The sequence below is a fragment of the Saimiri boliviensis genome, chromosome X, assembly GCF_048565385.1.
Source record: "Saimiri boliviensis isolate mSaiBol1 chromosome X, mSaiBol1.pri, whole genome shotgun sequence".
Taxonomy (NCBI): Eukaryota; Metazoa; Chordata; class Mammalia; order Primates; family Cebidae; genus Saimiri; species Saimiri boliviensis.
Genome location: NC_133470.1, coordinates 68,278,130 through 68,296,956, shown reverse-complemented (window position 1 = coordinate 68,296,956; position 18,827 = coordinate 68,278,130). Strand labels below are relative to the sequence as shown.

Here is an 18,827-nt window from a genome sequence, read left to right as displayed (position 1 = left end):
TAGCACACTGAAGACCTTTCTACCAAATAAACCAGACATTTGTTGTTGATTTTTATTTTTAATACTGATTTTTATTGTAGGGACATGATGATGAAGTATTCGTTCTGGAAGCACATCCATTTGATCAAAGGATCATACTTTCAGCAGGTCATGATGGGAACATTTTTATTTGGGACCTTGACCGGGGGACCAAAATTCGGAATTACTTTAACATGGTAAGAGAAACCTGTATCTAGTTCACATTAAAACCAACTTCTCTTATATAATAACTTGGTAATTAAAGTATACCTAGTGCAGAGGAACCTCTTGTCAGCTGTGTTTAAATTGGTAAAATAATTCAGAGAATAACTCAAGAACTGAGTAAGGCCAGTTGAGCTTTTCAGGATGACTATTCTTAGGTGTTAGCATTTTCCAGATTCTGTTCCCCAGCTCTAAAATACAGATACTCAAATGTATAAGCTTTAGAGTTAATACCTATCCAAAATCACAAAAAGATTGATGTTTAAAATGTAATTCTGATTTATGAATTATAGCAGTGACTGTAATACTTCTATCTATCTCTGGTAAACCTCATTCGATTTAGTAATCAGAAAGTTGTTTGGCAAACATGGACTTGGAGATATGGATACTCTTAAGATACATTTAATACAAGCCATGAAAAATCTGATGAGCTATATCTCTTCTCTCAGAACACCTTTCTATGGTGATGGGAATACTCATAACCTTCTGACTAAACATTTCTAAATTGTTGGTTGGCCTTGGAGCTTACTTTTATAGGCTTTATATAGACTGAAAGCAAAGACAGGTCCTCTCTCTTTTGTTAGTAATATTGATTGTGTACTTTAATTTTAGGATGGTTATTTTAAGGCTTTATTGCATTATAACTTAAAATTTGAAGATAATATCTTGAGTTTGCTGAGGTAGTACCTTTGTCATTTTGGTTGCATTTAGTTCTTTTTTAATCTTTACAGTCACTCATTTAGTATTTCAAGAGGTATGTCATTGCTAGCAATGATTGATTTCATCCATTGCAATTTGACTCTCCCTAATTTCTTTCAGAGATTTACTGTTTCAGTAGGGTTCTGGCTACAGAAGCCAGAGAGTACTTTGGAATGCTGGTGCATCACAGAATGAATCCATGGTATTAGCAAGGAGAAGTTATCACCTATTGATTATTTGAAAATTGCTCTTAAGATTACTTGAGACTCCTCTGAATTTCAGATTGAAGGCCAAGGCCATGGTGCGGTGTTTGATTGTAAGTTTTCACCAGATGGAAACCATTTTGCCTGCACAGATTCTCATGGGCATTTGCTGCTTTTTGGTTTTGGATGCAGTAAATACTATGAAAAGGTTAGCATATTTAAATTTTGCTGTAGAGTGTAATTTAGGAATGTATCATTCACAAATTTTGTTTAAAGCCTTCCAGTTAATAAGGGTTGTTATGTGTTAATAGATATGAAATAAAAGAAAATTGTCTTTCTTAGTAAAGGTTCTCAGTTGTGATCTGCACTGCCGGAACATTAGTCTTGGCAGTGCAGATCACGATTGAGATGAGTTATAGGTTGATGAAGATATAAAAATTTCTTAGAAAATCCTTTTGCTTTGAACATATTCTCTACTGCCTTCCAGGTATAATAGGAGAGTAATTCTAGTACATTGCATTTTCTACTTCTCATGAATTGGGAATAAACCTCTGGTGACTGAATATGTTTATATTCTTAGGTGGCTATTTTACTATTTTGCTTATTATTAATCCTGTTAAAATGCTTTGGGAGCTAACTTATTAGGTTCTTTATATTTTATTAGCTGTGAATTTGAGAAACATTATAGACTCTTAGAGTTGGAAGAGAACTCAAGCATTGAGGCAGCTCTATAATTATATTAATAACAGTTTTGAGTGTCTTTGATGTGATTGATATTTACCTGTTTTACCATGTATATTATACTTCATCTATCTTCATTTGAATAAAAATAAGAATAATATAATTATATAGGTTTGTATAATTTTTACAACTTAAATAGAAATGCACAATTATATCTACTTGGTTGTTGCTTTAGTTCTTCTTATCATAATAGGATAAATATGATATAAGTCTAAAAATTAATACAGATTATAGGACTTTTTGCAGAAAAGAGAGTTACCATCTAGGTAATTCCATTCTATTTTACTTAAAGGGAATATATGGCAGCAAAAACTACAAGAATATGTAATAATTGTCTGATTTTAAAAATGAATGTGCTCTAGGAATAAAAACAAGTATTTACTTATAAATTCCTTGTGGCTATTGACCCACTACAAATCTGTCATAAAGATTCCAGATCAGATGTTCTTCCACACGGACTATCGTCCTCTTATTCGTGATGCCAATAACTACGTATTGGATGAACAAACTCAACAAGCCCCTCACCTCATGCCCCCTCCATTTTTGGTGGATGTTGATGGAAATCCTCATCCTACAAAATTCCAACGGCTGGTACCAGGGCGGGAAAATTGTAAAGATGAACAACTTATACCACAGCTGGGATATGTGGCTAATGGTATGTTTTCTCTAAAAGCAAATTTAAAGCATTTTTCACAATATTATACATTACTACTGTTCTCTATGATGTATGCCTCCTGCTAAACTCTGAAGTCGCTTATTAAAATGTTTCATCTTCTATTGCCGTTAATTTTCAGTTGCATAAAACTTTTTACCTTAGCAGAGTACTTTTTTATCGTTTATCTCACCTGGACACAAATAGTGTGTTAGGACAAACATAAGCATATATAAGCTCAAACAGAGAAGATATTGACCTGTTTCTTTGGAATACTTTATATATGTATGAACCTGTTGGTTTCTATAATATTGAATTGTAGTAAAAGCTTTTATAACTGGTGGTATTCCATTGCTTATAGTATTGGTATTTTAGTTTGAGAGTCCATAGTTAATTGAACTAAGAAGAGGAAACTTTCAAAAACCACAGACTGCCGAGGCACAATGGCTCATGCACTTTTGGAGGCTGAGGCGGGTGGATTACTTGATTAAGGTCAGGCATTCAAGACCAGCCTGGCCAACATGGTGAAACCCCGTCTCTACTAAAAATACAGGCCAGGCGTGGTGGCTCATGCCTATAATCCCAGCATTTTGGGAGGCCGGGGCAGGTGGATCACGAGGTCAAGAGATCGAGACCATCCTGGTCAACGTGGTGAAACCCTGTCTCTACTAAAAATACAATGCTGGGCATGGTGGTGTGTGCCTGTAGTACCAGCTACTCAGGAGGCTAAGGCAGGAGAATTGCTTGAACCCAGGAGGTGGAGGTTGCGGTGAGCCGAGATCGCGCCATCGCACTCCAGCCTGGGTAACGAGCAAAACTCGGTCTCAAACAAACAAACGAACAAACAAACAAAAATTAGCTGGGCATGGTGGTACACACCTGTAATCCCAGCTACTTAGGTGGCTGAGGCACAAGAACCACTTAAACCTGGCAGGCAGAGGTTGCAGTGAGCTGAGATCATGTCACTGAACTTCAGACTGGGGGACAGAGTGGGACTCTGTCTCAGTAAAAACCACCCACACTCCCACCCCTGCCAAACTGGAGGTAGCTATTTAGCTGTCATGTTTAAACTGAAAAGAATCATTGGGTGGGTAAGAGAATGTGACTATTTAAATAGCACTCAGTCTTGGGAGATACTGGAAAAGCACATATGAATGTGATGCATGATGGGAAGATAGTAGAATAAAACATTGGAATAATCTATTTTCTATCAAAGCAACTTGTTCTCTTCTGATTCGCATATTAACATTATTTATACTGCCCTGTACCCCCACATAAAATGCCTTCATATCTTACTTTAGTACTTATAGGTTGTCTTCAGGTATAAGCTAGTAAGGTACTGATTTGCAAGTAGAATTTCATCTTTGCTTAGGGAATTAAGGTTTTAGCTGATCCTTACAGAATGAAATACAGCATATCTTTTTATATTCTTGCTCATAAAGGTTGTAGAGTAGATAAATGATATTATACATGTGCCAGTAATTGCTGTGATGATGTCCTATTTATTAGCCAAGGATAAAAGGTATGCCTATTAATTAAATGGGAGATAAACTTGAAAACATATGAATAAGAAAGTTTAATTTTTCAGACTGTATTTCTTGTAAGATCTGATAACTTGGTTACGCTGTAATCTGACTAGAGGACAAGATGAAAACCAAGACTATGATATACTTAAGAAAGAAAAAGATTTAACATTTTCATTCAGAAATAATCATTAAGTTTCAGTGTATATAAAAAATAATTTTGTATTCATTAAAACCCTAAAATGTTATTAAAAGACAGTATTTGAAAGATCATCATTTTGACTTCTTTCAAAAAGGAACTTTTCACAAAAGAGGAACATAAAGCATTTTAGGTATCTGTGGTTGAACTTGTTTAAACCTTACTCAGAACTCTTATATGGCATAGCTAGTTGCTCTTAGGTAACAAACTTGTACACCCTGCAACTGTACTGAGTACCATAGACAATCATAATACATTTGTACATATTTTTATAGCTGAGCATATATCAAGACAGAAAAGGTACAGTAAAAATATGGTATAAAAGATAAAGAATGGTATACCTGTATAAAGCACTTATCATGGAATGGAGCTTACAGGACTGGAAATTGCTGTGGGTGATTCAATGAATGAGTGGTTGAATGTGAAGGCCTAGAACATTAATGCACACTACTGTACACTTTATTAACACTGTGCACTTAAGCTATACTAAATGTATATACACAATATTTTTCTTTCTTCAGTAACAGATTAACCTTAGCTTGAAACGCTTTTTAGGTTTTTCTTGTTTTTTACCTTTTTGACTCTTTTGTAATAATACTTAGCTTAAAACACAAATATATTTTACAGCTGGATAAAAATATTCTTATATCCTTATTGTATAAGCTTTTTCTATTTTTAAAATTTTTATTGTTTTACATTTTAAACTTTTTAATTAAAAGTTAAGGCACAAACACATTACCCTAGGTCTACACAGAGTCAGGATCACCAATATCTCTGTCTTCTACCTCCACATCTTGCTTGTCCCACTGGAAGGTCTTCAGGGACAATAACACATGGAGCTCTCATCCCTTATAACAATGCCTTTTTCTAGACTACCTCCTGGAGGATGTTCTTGAGGCTGTTTTACAGTGCAACTTTTTTTTAATAATTAGAAGGAGTACATTTCAGAATGATACAAAGTATAGTATAGTGCATACATAAAACGCTAATATAGTCACTTATTGCCAAGTATTATGTACTGTGCGTAATTGTATGTGCTATGCTTTTATATAACTGGCAGTGCAGTAGGTTTGTTTATCCCAACATCATCACAAACATGTGAGGACTGTATTGCCCTATGAAGGCTATGATGTCACTAGGAAATAAGATTTTTTTCAGCTTCATTATGATCTTATGAGCCTACCATTGTATATGTGGTTTATCTTTGACTAAGATGTCATTATGCAGCACATGATTGTATTTTTATAGATGAAAAGGTCTTCATAATAATGTCTAGTTTGGGAGCATTGGTTAAGTCAGACACATAAGCTAGTACATCAAAAATAGTCCAAATTTTTAATAATATGTTTCATTTGATATATACTTTATTTCCAGTTTAATCCTGTTCTTAATCATTTGTGTAGAAATTGAGAGATTGTTTTACTGTGTTTAAGGTATACTAATATGTAAGTAATTTTATGGCTTTGTATCTGGTCTCATTAAGGTGATGGTGAGGTGGTAGAACAGGTAATTGGGCAGCAAACCAATGACCAAGATGAGAGCATTCTTGATGGAATAATCAGGGAGCTACAGAGAGAACAAGACCTGAGACTCATTAATGAAGGAGATGTTCCACATGTTCCAGTTAATAGAGCATACTCTCTTAATGGTGGTAGGTATTTTTATACTTGTAAAGGGGGTAGTGTATGTACTGTAATTACATTACTTTTACCAAATAATTACATGGAAAATATTTTATGTTTATAAATAACATTTTTATTAATTTACAACTGTGACATCAGATACATTGAAGTCTTATAATCTCGTCAGTTGTGGACAAAATGACTTAAGGTCTCCTGAGAAATACAGGTGATGTAGTTTAATACACTATTTTTTTTTTACTCAGTAATTTATCTGTAATCTTTACATTTGTTTTGAGAAGTACTACAGTAAATCTAGCCCTTTTGTAGGAGAACCAACCTATACAGTTTTCAAAATTAAAATTAGTTTAAGTTTAGAAATTACTACCAATTCCTCTTTTGTAGAGGGGAAAGCAGAATGGCATGCTCTTCTCTCGAATTAAAAAAATATATATGCTGGAAAATAAGAAGTCCTCTGAAGACAAGAGGCCCTCTTAGGGAATACAGATGCAGCTTCTGAACTGACTTTTATAACAGTTTGATCGTAATACCAGTACAAGTTATTTATATTTAATTACTCTATCTTAAAATGAATATTATATCCTATTGTATCTCCTCCTTTAAAAAAATTTGTTTTTTTTTATTTTTTTATTTATTTTTATTTTTATTTTTTTGAGATGGAGTTTTGCTCTTGTTGCCCAGGCTGGAGTGCAATGGCGCGATCTGGGCTCACCGCAACCTCCGTCTCCTGGGTTCAGGCAATTCTCCTGCCTCAGCCTCCTGAGTAGCTGGGATTACAGGCACGCGCCACCATGGCCAGCTAATTTTTTTGTATTTTTAGTGGAGGCGGGGTTTCACCATGTTGACCAGGATGGTCTCGATCTGTTGACCTTGTGATCCACCTGCCTTGGCATCCCAAAGTGCTGGGATTACAGGCGTGAGCCACCGCGCCCGGCCTATTTATTTTTAATATTTTCTTTTTATTTATTTTTAAATTTTTTTAGAGACAGGGTTTCACCATGTTGGCCGGGCTGGTCTCTAACTCCTGACCTCAGGTGATCCCCTGCCTCAGCCTCCCAAAGTGCTGGGATTACAAGCATGAGCCACCTCGCCCGGCCTGTATCTCCTCCTTTACATTAAATATGCTGGGGCATCTGAGTTTTATATAAGTCTTAGCTTGCATCAGGAGCTGTTAGTTTTATTTTTAAAGGTAGTCATCTTAGGAGTTTTTTTTTTTTTTTTTTTTTTTTTTCAGATTTGTTTCTTTTTATTTATTTGTAACTAGAGTCATTTATTTCTGTAGCATTGCATTTTAGATTCCATGGAAATGAATAAGGTGATTTAAATTTGTGATGATTCACAGGGTATTTTACTCATTTCCTGATTTCTTCAATATCTCGTAAAATTAAAATTAAAGTAGGTCATTTGGGTCACTTGAACACCTAACTCAGACAAGCTTTTCTGAACCTGGAACAAGATGACAAATGGGCTGATAATCATCTATATTAGGACCTTTATTCCGGAGACTAAAACTTTCTCAGAGCCCTGATTTAAATACCCGTTAATGAAATCAGTATTCTGTTGTACCTTAAATACTAGGTTTTCATGGACAGATTAGAAATTATATTAATCAAGAGACTCTACTGACTCTTTGTAATATTCATTTGTTTTGAAATTTTTCTGATATTTAACAGTTGGATTTTTCAGTTTCCATTTGTGTTTTATTTGTCAGTAAAAGAAAAATAAACTAACATGAACCTTTCTGGACTATTAAAAAGAAAAATAAAAATTCCGTTACTTTGTTTTCTTTTTTCTTTGCTCATCAATCTTAAAAATGAAATTTTGATGTTAAAAAAATATTTACTTACACTTTGAATCTTAACATTTTTGAAAGTTTTATTGATGCTTTATCCAGAAGCATTGTAATGGAGCGAACAAAGATAGAATTTAGATCAAAAAGCTGCTTCCTGAACTAGTACTAATAAACATTTGTGAATTTGCAAATCATGTTGAATACATTTTTTATATTCAGTGAGCATTTGGTAGATGTCAGATGTGAAACCACTTTGAAAAAAATTAGAAGAACTGTAGGCCGGGCACAGTGGCTCAAGCCTGTAATCCCAACACTTTGGGAGGCCAAGTTGCGTGGATCACGAGGTCAGGAGATGGAGACCATCCTGGCTAACACGGTGAAACCCCATCTCTACTAAAAATACAAAAATTAGCTGGGTGTGGTGGCGCACGCTTGTAGTCCCAGCTACTTGGGAGGCTGAGGCAGGAGAATTGCTTGAACCTGGGAGGCAGAGATTACAGTGAGCCGAGATCGTGCCACTGCACTCCAGCCTGGCATCTGGCAACAGAGTGCGACTCTGTCTCAAAAAAGAAAGAAAGAAAAAAAAAAAGGACTATAGAAGTTTTAAACATTTATTGAGTGCCTGCTTTATTTATAACAATATCAGAAACACAAAGGAGGTACAGAAAATGTAGAACAAAGGAATAGCAATTCGTACGGCATTACTATCTTTGAATCTACTGTTTTATTTAGAGCTCTGATCTGGAAAACTATAGTGCCTTTGCTCAGAAAGTGATACTTTTCCTTGTTTTAGCTCTGAGAAGTCCAAACATGGACATATCGTCTTCCCCAAACATCGCGCTTCGCAGACATAGTAGTCAAATTGAAGGTGTTAGACAAATGCATAACAACGCTCCTCGGAGCCAGATGGCCACTGAAAGAGATCTCATGGCATGGAGCAGAAGAGTAGTGGTCAATGAACTAAATAATGGGGTTAGCAGGTGAGTCAATAAGGTAACATTTAGAAGAAAATTTAAAGCTTTAGTCTTAGGAAGTAAATTGAAATGTACTATGTTAGCCTAGTAAATGAGGTATTTTTAAATATAGTTTAGTCATGCATTAGTTTTTCCATATTATTCCAATGAGTTCATTCCATAACAAATAATGATTATCTTCAATTTGCTCAGCTTTGTGCTAAATGCTTTGGGGAATATTGAAAATGCAAAACATTGTCTCCATTCTGAGTTTATAGCCTAGATTAGAAGAAAAGAATACAAATAGTATTAAGGAACAACTCATGAGGTCTTATGCAATTAAATATGTGAGTGATATATGGACCTTAACATTGGAACAGTCTGGGAGTACAATTATTTGCTAGATGCTGGTGTTCAGAATATCTTCAGAAATGTCATTTAGGTAGACTTCATTGGATAAAAGGATTTCATTAGGATTAATTTCAAACTTAGAATCCCTATTCATATTTGTAAACCCTAACATTAACTGTAGTAACAACTTTCAGATACTCCACAGCAACTGGAAAGAAATTTAGAAAAGACATTTATAGAGAATATGTACAATTCATTTTAATCAAGTATCTTCCTAACCAAGCCTTTTACCAGATCATCCAACAAGTAGTGAAATTAATTTGGTTTCTCTTTTTCTTCTGCTTTCTGCTATAAGAAGGCAGCAGTAATAAGACAAAAAAAAAAAGCCATAATTAATTTATGTCTTTGGAGTAAATAATTATTTACTCGAAATATTAGAAGCAGAATTGAAAGCAGAGACTTGAAGATATTTGTATGCCAGTGTTCAATGTGGCATTATTCACAATAACCAAATGGTAGAAACAACTCAATTGTCCACCAACAGATGAATAGATAAATTCTAGTATATGTACAAAATGGCATATCATTCAGCTACAGAGAAGAATGATGTTCTGATACCTGCTACAACATGGATAAACATTATGCTAAGTGAAAGAAGGCAGAGACAAAAGGACAAATAGTATATGATTCCACTTAAATGAAATATTGGGACTAGGCAAATTCATAGAGACATACAATAGATTAGAGGTTATCAGGGGCTAGGAAGAAGTAGAAAATCAGGAATTACTGTGTAATGGTCACAGAGTTTATCTTGGAAGTGATGAAAAAGTTTGGAAATGTCGGTAATGGTTGCACAACTTTCTGAATGTAATTAATGCCACTGAATTATACACCTAAAAGTTCAAGTGACAAATTATATGTTTAAAAGTATTTTTATCTGATTCTTAGATGATTGGTTTTCTTTTTGTTGATTTTCTGTTACTTTGACCTTTAACTTGTAATTAGGGTACAAGAGGAATGTCGAACTACAAAAGGTGACATAGAAATCTGTCTTTATACAGTTGAAAAGAAGAAAAAGCCATCTTATACTACTCAAAGGGTAAGTATAGTTTTACAGTACTTTGGGATACACTTTGCAAATATTTGCAGATAATAGGTTTTTTTAGAGGCAGCAGTTATGTATTAGGAGACTATTTTAATAGGTGTCTGCATATAGGGAACCTACTTTTTGAGCCACAAATTGAGATATATGATTATTACTAATAAGAATAAAGTTACAAGTCAAGCGTGTCCCCGAAAATCTAGGACATGTGGTTTATTTTAGGTATACCATTTTTATATGGTCAGATAGAACCTTAAGTATATTACCAGCTCACTAATTAGAATGTAAAACAAATGATCAGATACCCTAGGCCAGAGGTTGGCTAACTATAGCCCATGGGCCAAACCGGTTCTGCTACCTATTTCTGTTATTTTTTATTGGAACACAGCCACATTTATTTATTTATGTCTTGTACATGGTTGCTTTCAGGCTGTAAGACAGAACTGAATAGTTGTAACAGAGATTGTATGACTTGCAAAGCCAAAAAATGTTTACATTCTTGTCCTTTGCAGAAAAAGTTTGCTGGTCCGTACCCTAGGCCCATTCCTGGCTTATTTAATCATTTAGGAGCAAAATATGATCTGTACATTGTGACATACTAGATAAACTGCTAAGCAGAAGGCAGGATTGCCAGTATCTTAGGTACATCAAATGTGTAGTTTTGTTCCCAAATTTAACCATAATTTCCATAGAGTGTGGTAATTTGAAGAGTCTAGGAAGATTTTGATGTTGTTAAACAAATCTGGGTAATGGACCCTGAATTCTAATTTTTTTCCAGAATTGATAAACAGAAATTTAGATAAATATCAAATGGATATCTGCAAATATTAGATCATTTTGCTTTCTTAACTTTTATTGTTAAGAAATTCACTTTATTGTTTTGTTAGTTTATTTGCTGTTCTCTGATTAGCTTTTTTTTTTAGAGATTTTGTATGACTCAGAACAATGATTTTTTAATTTTTTTCCTACTAAGCTTATGGTAACAAACATCAGACTTGGCTGAGACTAATGGACAGGGTACTTAGGTCTATAGATATTTTTACTTATGTTGAAAATGTGAAACATTTACATATACTTTTAAACTTGTTGGCTCCTAATTACATTCTAGGGTTGCAGCTTAGCTAAAGGGAATATCCATAGTAATGTTATATATTTGCAAAGTTTAGAATAAAATAATTTTCACTTCAAATATTAGTCATTAAAAATTAAATCTCTATTTTGACCTGTTAACTAAATGAGCATACTGCCAATTCTTGTTATAACCACAAGTAAGTTATCCATAGTAACTCAATTTCTTTTCTTCTATTATTGTCCACAAATAGTAGAACTAATCCTTAATGGGATATAAGGAATTAAACATGGGATGAATTTGTGTGTGTGTGGGTGCCTTCAACGAAGAGTCAAACTCTAAAATATTTGAAGAGATTTATTCTGAGCCAAAAATGAGTGACCAGTGGTCCAGGACACAGCCCTTACGAGATCTGAGAATTTATGCCCAAGATAGTTGGGCTACAACGTGGTTTTATACATTTTAGGGAGACATAAGACATAAATTGATACATATAAAATGTACTTTTTTTTGGTGCAGAAAAGCAGGACGACTGGAAGTGAGGTGGGGGGCTTCCAGGTCAATTTCCAATCAAAGATTTTTTTATTGGAATTTGGCTGAAAGTGTTTTTATCTAAAGACCTGGGATGAATACAAAGGAATGTCTGGATTGAGGTAAGGGTTTGTGAAGACCAAGGTTCTTATTATGCAGATGAAGCCTCCAGGTAGCAAACTTCAGAGAAAACAGGTTGTAAATGTTTGTTATTAGACTTAAAATGGTATGGTGCAAGACTCTTAGTTGATTTTCTCTTGAAGGGGATTCTCTGCAGCATGTAGATTTTCTTCCACAAGAGAAAACTTTGCAGGGCTATTTCAAGATACGGCAAGGAACATTTGGGGTTAAAATATTTTGATTTTTTTCCTTTCCTTTTGTCATGTGATGTTATGCCAAAGTCAGGTTGGAAAAGTAAAGCCACATTATATAGAGTTAAATAAAACCTCTCTGATGAGACTATGGTTTCTAAGGCATGACTCTCCAGACCCTTTAGATGGGAATTTGAGCAGGAGAAGAAAAAAGGAGCAGAGTTTAGATTTAAGTTCCAAAAATTAAATTGTTACTTTTTGTATGAAGATTGTTTTGAGTCCTTTCCCTTCTGTTGTTAGAAGTAATCTAAAATTTATTATTTCATTTTTATTTTATACAACTCTCTCCTGGACGTAGTTTTGTATTTCAGAGGTGATGGGGTGGAGAGTGAACTAAATTTATTTTAAAGATCCTTTTCAAATCTTAAGAATCTTAAGAATGCTGTTGATAAAAGAGTCAAACTCTGTAAGATATTTGAAGAGATTTATTCTGAGCCATATATGAGTGACCAGTGACCGGACACACAGTCTCAAGAAGTAGTCCTGAGAACAAATCCAGGCTACAGCTTGGATTTATACAATTTAGGGAGATAAGACATCAATCAGTACATGTAAGACAGTACATTGGTTCAGTCGAGAAAGGCAGGGGGGGTGTGACAGAGGAGTTTCCAAGTCATAAGTGGATTCAAAAATTTTCTAACTAGCATTTAGTTGAAAGAGTTAAGTATTGTCTGAAGACCTAGAATCAATAGAAGGAAATGTCTGGGTTAAGGAGTTTTAGAGACCAAGATTTTCATTATGCAAAAGAAGCCTGTAGGTAGCTTTTTTCACTGAAAGTAGATTGCAAATGTTTCTTATCAGACTTAACTAAAAGTGCCAGACTCTTGGTTGATTCTCTCCTGGATCAGGAAAAAGGCCTGGAAAGAGAAAGGGATCTACAGAATGTTGATTTTCCCAACAAAGACCGCTTTACAGGGCTATTTCAAGATATGGCAAAGAAACGTATTTGCGGTTAAAATATTTTGATTTCCTTCTTTATCTGTTGTACGATATTATGCCAGAGTTAGATTGGAAAGTTAAAGCACGTTATAGAGTGTTAAGTAAAATCCCTCTGATGAGACTTGGTTTGTAAGGCATGGAACATCCCCCCATTCCCTACCCCTGCAAAAGACCTCTTAGATAGAAATTTGGGCAAGAGAAGTAGAAGATCAGAGTTTAGCCCTCAAAAATCACTTATATATCTTAGCACTTTAACAAACTTTTTCTAGATTTTGGAACAGAACTAAATAAATACGCATTATATATACATAAATATGACTGAAATGTCTTGCTTATGTAAATTACGAATGGGTAAATTCTTGCAACCCAGACATTTTTTTCCAGGAGGTGAAACAATTTTATTTTAGTTGTCTTTAAAATCACAAAGACACTTATTTTCTTTATATAAAAACATTAGTGCAGATACATATACTTTCTAGAAAATAATTATATAGACATCTCAGAGAAAAACGTACCCCATTATATGATTTTAGTGAGGTTGCTTAGAAAAAACTCACATCTGGACTGATTCCTAAAACATACCATTCCACCACCATTCTACTGATAATTGGTATCATCAGTGTGTCTTCCAGTGTTATTACTTATTTGATAATACATACATAGTCTGGCTTATCATTTAATGCTCCATTGGTTCATCATCCTTTTCTGCTGGTTCATCAGCAGGTTGAGCAGGTTGTGCCTTTTTCTGTGGCCTTTCCTCAAGACCTTCCAGGAATAGACACATTATCACTGTCATCATCATAGATTGTAATCTCAATTTTTACCAGCAATTCCAATGGAAACATTTTTGTAGTTATGTCCCGTTCTGCGGGAATTGTCTCTCTTAAGGCACACAGACCATGTTTAACCAGTTCATTTAAATTGTATTCTATAAATTTGGACATAATGTGTCTCCTAAGTACGAGCTGATCGAGAACAGGCTCCAATGGACATAGCTCTATAGTCAAAATCATCAGGAAAATGTGAGGGACCATAACATCATAACCAGCAATAAGTAGTCCAATATGGTCTCCAGCCATATTGTTGTGTTGGTATCTGGGTCTTGCTTCCAATTAGAGATACAAGAGAAGACATAGGAAGAGGTCTATCAGATACAAATCTGGAATCAAAACATTCCCAGCACATAAAATTACATAACAGTCTAGCATCGTCAGTAAGCCCTGCAGGTGAGATACCAATACGGTTGTCAACATGGAAAAATTTTTTCTGATGAACTAACTGCAAGCTCCAATGGTGCCTTTTTCAATGCAGCCAATACTGCATGGGTTTTTTTTATTTCAGACCAACTGTAACTGAACCTTGTTTATCAGCTTCCATTGCATATTCAGTTTGATGAATCCTGCTCAAGACAATGATGTCATTGTCATTCTGGTTTCCAAACGTGGTTTCGGCACAGCCCTGGTTGCAGCCTCTAGCAAAACTGAGGATCAAGGAGTTGCTGCCTAAACTATCACTCTGCATTGTACAGAGAAGTCTGTGGGACTTTGCAACCCAGAATTTTTAAGAGTGATCAATATTAGTGGAAAGTGGGTTAAATATTTTAAGTATAGTTATATGTTGGCTTTCTTTTGGAGAATTTATTCTCATCTATTCACCTCTACTCCCCACTTAATTTGCTTTATTGTGTGTTTACTGAGCTTTTCCTTTTTTAAAGTTAATTATTCGTCTCTTTTACAGAATGATTATGAGCCTAGCTGTGGGCGTTCTTTACGAAGGACACAGCGCAAACGTCAGCATACTTACCAGACACGATCCAACATAGAGCATAATTCACAAGCATCGTGTCAAAATTCAGGTGTACAGGAAGACTCAGACAGCTCCTCAGAGGTTAGATATATACTATTATTTATTTGATGTAGTCGTCTTTTTCCCAGTTTGTATCATCCATTTGGGTTTAAGGGTTACTTCTTTAATAGAAAATTATTTTAATGATATTCTTTTTTTTTTTTGAGACGGAGTTTCGCTCTTGTTACCCAGGCTGGAGTGCAATGGCGCAATCTCGGCTCACCGCAACCTCCACCTCCTGGGTTCAAGCAATTCTCCTGCCTCAGCCTCCTGAGTAGCTGGGACTACAGGCGTGGGCCACCATGCCCAGCAAATTTTTGTATTTTTAGTAGAGACGGGGTTTCACCATGTTGACCAGGTTGGTCTCGATCTCTTGACCTCATGATCCACCTGCCTCGGCCTCCCAAAGTGCTGGGATTACAGACGTGAGCCACCGCGCCCGGCCATTTTAATGATATTCTTATAAGAGGTTTTTTCATTAATAATACATTTAGTAGGTATATTTGGACATATTTAATTCCTTTAGGTGTCTTCTTGGATTTTTACCTCAGATGCTGTCTTGGTGAGGGTATCAAATATGCCAGCAATAGTTTAACTTTGAGACAGTGAAAAAAAGAGTAGGGGGAGATCAGCCTAGAAATGGAAAGGGATAGAATATAAACAGCTTTAATAAGTTACACATCTTCAGAACTAGTTGGCTGTCTGATCGACATAATATACACACTTTTTGTTATTATTGACTTCACCATACATGGAGATCATTGGTGTTGATTTTTCGCAGGCCTACCTTTTTCATGGTAATGAATAAAGAGTATAGCAATTCTTTTCATCCTGTTCTTCTGTTCTCCAGTCCTTTTGTTCTCTTAACAGCTTTCATTGTTAAATGCATAATGAAGGTTTAATCATGCATTGACAATATGTGGTATGGTACTCTCATCCTCTTGCCATTCCCGGTTCTTTTTTTTTTGAGACAGAGTCTGGCTCTGTCGCCCAGGCTGGAGAGCTGTGTGGTGCATACTCGGCTCACCGCAAACCCTGCCTTGCGGGGTTCAAGAGATTCTCCTGCCTCCGCCTCCCCAGTGTCTAAGATTACAGGCATGTGCCACCATACCTGGCTAATTTTTGTATCTTTAGCAGAGCCAGGGTTTCACCATGTTGACCAGGCTGGTCTCGAACTCCTGACCTCAGGTGATCTGCCTTCCTCAGCCTCCCAAAATGTTAGGATTACAGGTGTGAGCCACTGTGCTGTTCCTGGCCCCATTCACAATTCTTAAACTAACTCTTATAAAAGATGTCCTCCATTCATGCCCCACCCCCACCCATATGAAAATCATGATCTTAAAAGAATGATCACTATTAAGGAACTGCTGCTCCCCCCACCCTTTTTTTTGTTGTTGTTAAGACAGCCTTGCTCTGTTGCCTAGGCTGGAGTGCAATGGCGCAATCTCAGCTGACTGCAGCCTCTGCCTCCCAGGTTCAAAGAATTATCCTGTCTTGTCCTCCCAAGTAGCTGGGACTACAGGTGCATGCCACCATGCCTGGCTAATTTTTGTATTTTTGGTAGAGACGGATTTTACCGTATTGGTCAGACTGGTCTCAAACTCCTGACCTCAGGTGATCTGTCCTCCTTGGCCTGATCTGTCTGCACCTGGCCCGATGCTCCCTTTAAAATGTAATGTAATAATGGCATTGTGGTTGTGCTTTTAAAACAAATCCTAATCTCAGTAAATATTCATGGTTAAAATGAATTTTTTTGGTCATGATGTGGATCAAACTAATGCTAGAATATAAGACAGTGGGTGAAGGTATAGATAAAATAAGATAGGAAGTGAATTATTATCTAAACTGGAGATTGTATACATGGGTTATCTATTCTCTCTACTGTATTTAAAATTTTACATGAAAAAGATGAAATTTTTTAATGGGGAGTAATTCTATTAACTTGGTAGAGACATATTAGGTATTTTTAAAACAATGTTTCTAATATTGTATTTAAGAGGGTTGTATTTGGACTTAAGAAATCAATTGAGTCTTTGAAATCATAAAAAGATGTTTTACATCAATAAGATAATGAAGCCAGAAATTTAGAAATGCCTTGTAGACTTAGTTGTGAGTTACAGATATACTTAGAACAATACTTATGTGCATTTTAAGGAGAACATTTTTTGAGGGCAGAATTTAAAAAATGCTATAAAACAGTAGTGGTTTTTTAATTAGAAATACATTAGCTGGTAATAACCATATATCTTAATTGTTTGCTCTTTGTTGTAGGAAGATGAAACTGTTGGCACAAGTGATGCTTCGGTAGAGGATCCTGTTGTGGAATGGCAAAGTGAAAGTTCTTCCAGGTAGTTTTAATTTGGCCAAAATTATTGAATAGTTTTATGTTCTTGTAGGAATTTGGCAATACCAGAATTAAAATGGTGTTTTATAGTAGAAAAGGTACCTGCTGGAAACTTAAAGACCTGTTGTGATGCTGGCTCTCCCAATATCTTTCTGATGTCATTGTGAGCCTTTTAGTTTATTAATCTATAAAATAAACTTATTTTTAAATCCAAGATTCTACATCTTGGCAATTATACTTGCCCTCTGCATGATGTTTCAGTCAGTGACGGAGTGCATTATGTTGGTCGTCTCACAAGGTTGTAATGAAGCTGAAAAATTTCTATCACCTGGTGACATCATAGCCATTGTAATACTGTCGCACAAAGCATTATTCATGTGTTTGTAGGGATGCTGGTGTAAATCAACCTGCTGCACTGCCAGTCATAGAAAAGTTTTGCATATACATTTATGTACAGTATATAGTACTTAATAATCAACAACTGTGTTACTAGTTTTTCCATTTACTATGCTGTACTTTTATATTATATTTTTCTTCATTTCATTTTTTATTCTTTTAAAGATGGTGTCTGGCTATGTTGCCCAGGCATGCCTTAAACTCCTGGGCTCAAGCAGTCCTCCCACCTCAGCCTCCTGAGTAGCAGGGTGTACAGGTACACACCAGTATGCTGTTTTTGCTATACTTTTTATTGTTATTTTAGAGTGTACTCGTCCTATTTGTAATAAATTATTAACGTAAAATAGCCTCAGACAGATCCTCCAGGAGATATTCCAAAAGGAGGCATTATTATCATCAGAGATAAAATCTCCGTGTGTTATTGTCTCCAAATACCTTCCAGTGGAAGAGGAAACTATGTGGAAGTCGAAGACAGTAATACCGCTGATCTCAACTCTCTGTAGGCTCAGGCTAATGTTTGTGTCTTAGTTTTTAAACAAAGTTTTAAAATATGAAAAAATGTTTAAACTTTGAAAATAGAAAATACCTTACAGAGTACGGTTATAAAGAAAAAAAAATTGCCCCGCACTATGGCTCATGTCTGTAACCCTAGCACTTTGGGAGGCCGAGGTGGACAGATCACCTAAGATCAGGAGTTCAAGACAAGCCTGGCCAACATGGTAAAACCCCATCTCTATGAAAAAATATAAGAATTAGCCTAGCATGGTAGCGGACACCTGTAATGCCAGCTATTCAGGAGGCTAAGGCAGGAGAATTGCTTGAACCCACGAGGTTGAGGTTGCAGTGAGCCAAGATTGTGCCATTGAACTCCAGCCTGGGCGACGAGAGCAAAATTCTGTCTCACAAAAAAAAATAAAAACAAGAAAGAAAAAAAATTATATGGCTGTACAATGTGTTTGTGTTTTGAGTGTAAAAGTCTCAAAAAAAGCTAAAAGGTATAAAATAAAAATGTTACAGTAAGCTAAGATTAATTTCTTGTTGAAGAAAGAAAAATACTTTTAAAAAATTTTACATAACTTAAGTGTAGTGTTTGTAAAGTCTTCAGTAGTATACAGTAATGTTAGGTCTTCGCATTCACTCACTATCATTCACTGTGATTCACCCATAGCAACATTCAGTCCTATGAACTCCATTCATGTTAAGTGCCCTATGTAGGTATACATTTTTTGAAATCTTT

General features: G+C 35.5%; 1 protein-coding gene and 1 pseudogene across 2 annotated transcripts in view; one reads left to right on the top strand and one right to left on the bottom strand.

Annotated features, from left to right (window-relative positions):
* BRWD3 (bromodomain and WD repeat domain containing 3) overlaps positions 1-18,827 on the top strand; it is a 134,925-nt gene that overhangs the window by 78,105 nt on the left and 37,993 nt on the right. For both annotated transcript variants that reach the window (XM_003936828.4, XM_074391860.1), the window contains 8 exons: positions 81-215; positions 1,222-1,350; positions 2,313-2,538; positions 5,741-5,908; positions 8,483-8,669; positions 9,999-10,092; positions 14,743-14,892; positions 17,122-17,198. In XM_003936828.4, the coding sequence (XP_003936877.2) occupies positions 81-215; positions 1,222-1,350; positions 2,313-2,538; positions 5,741-5,908; positions 8,483-8,669; positions 9,999-10,092; positions 14,743-14,892; positions 17,122-17,198 (1,166 nt within the window). The remainder of the gene's footprint in view (positions 1-80; positions 216-1,221; positions 1,351-2,312; positions 2,539-5,740; positions 5,909-8,482; positions 8,670-9,998; positions 10,093-14,742; positions 14,893-17,121; positions 17,199-18,827) is intronic.
* On the bottom strand, positions 13,682-14,526 carry LOC101041042 (proteasome subunit alpha type-1 pseudogene; annotated as a pseudogene).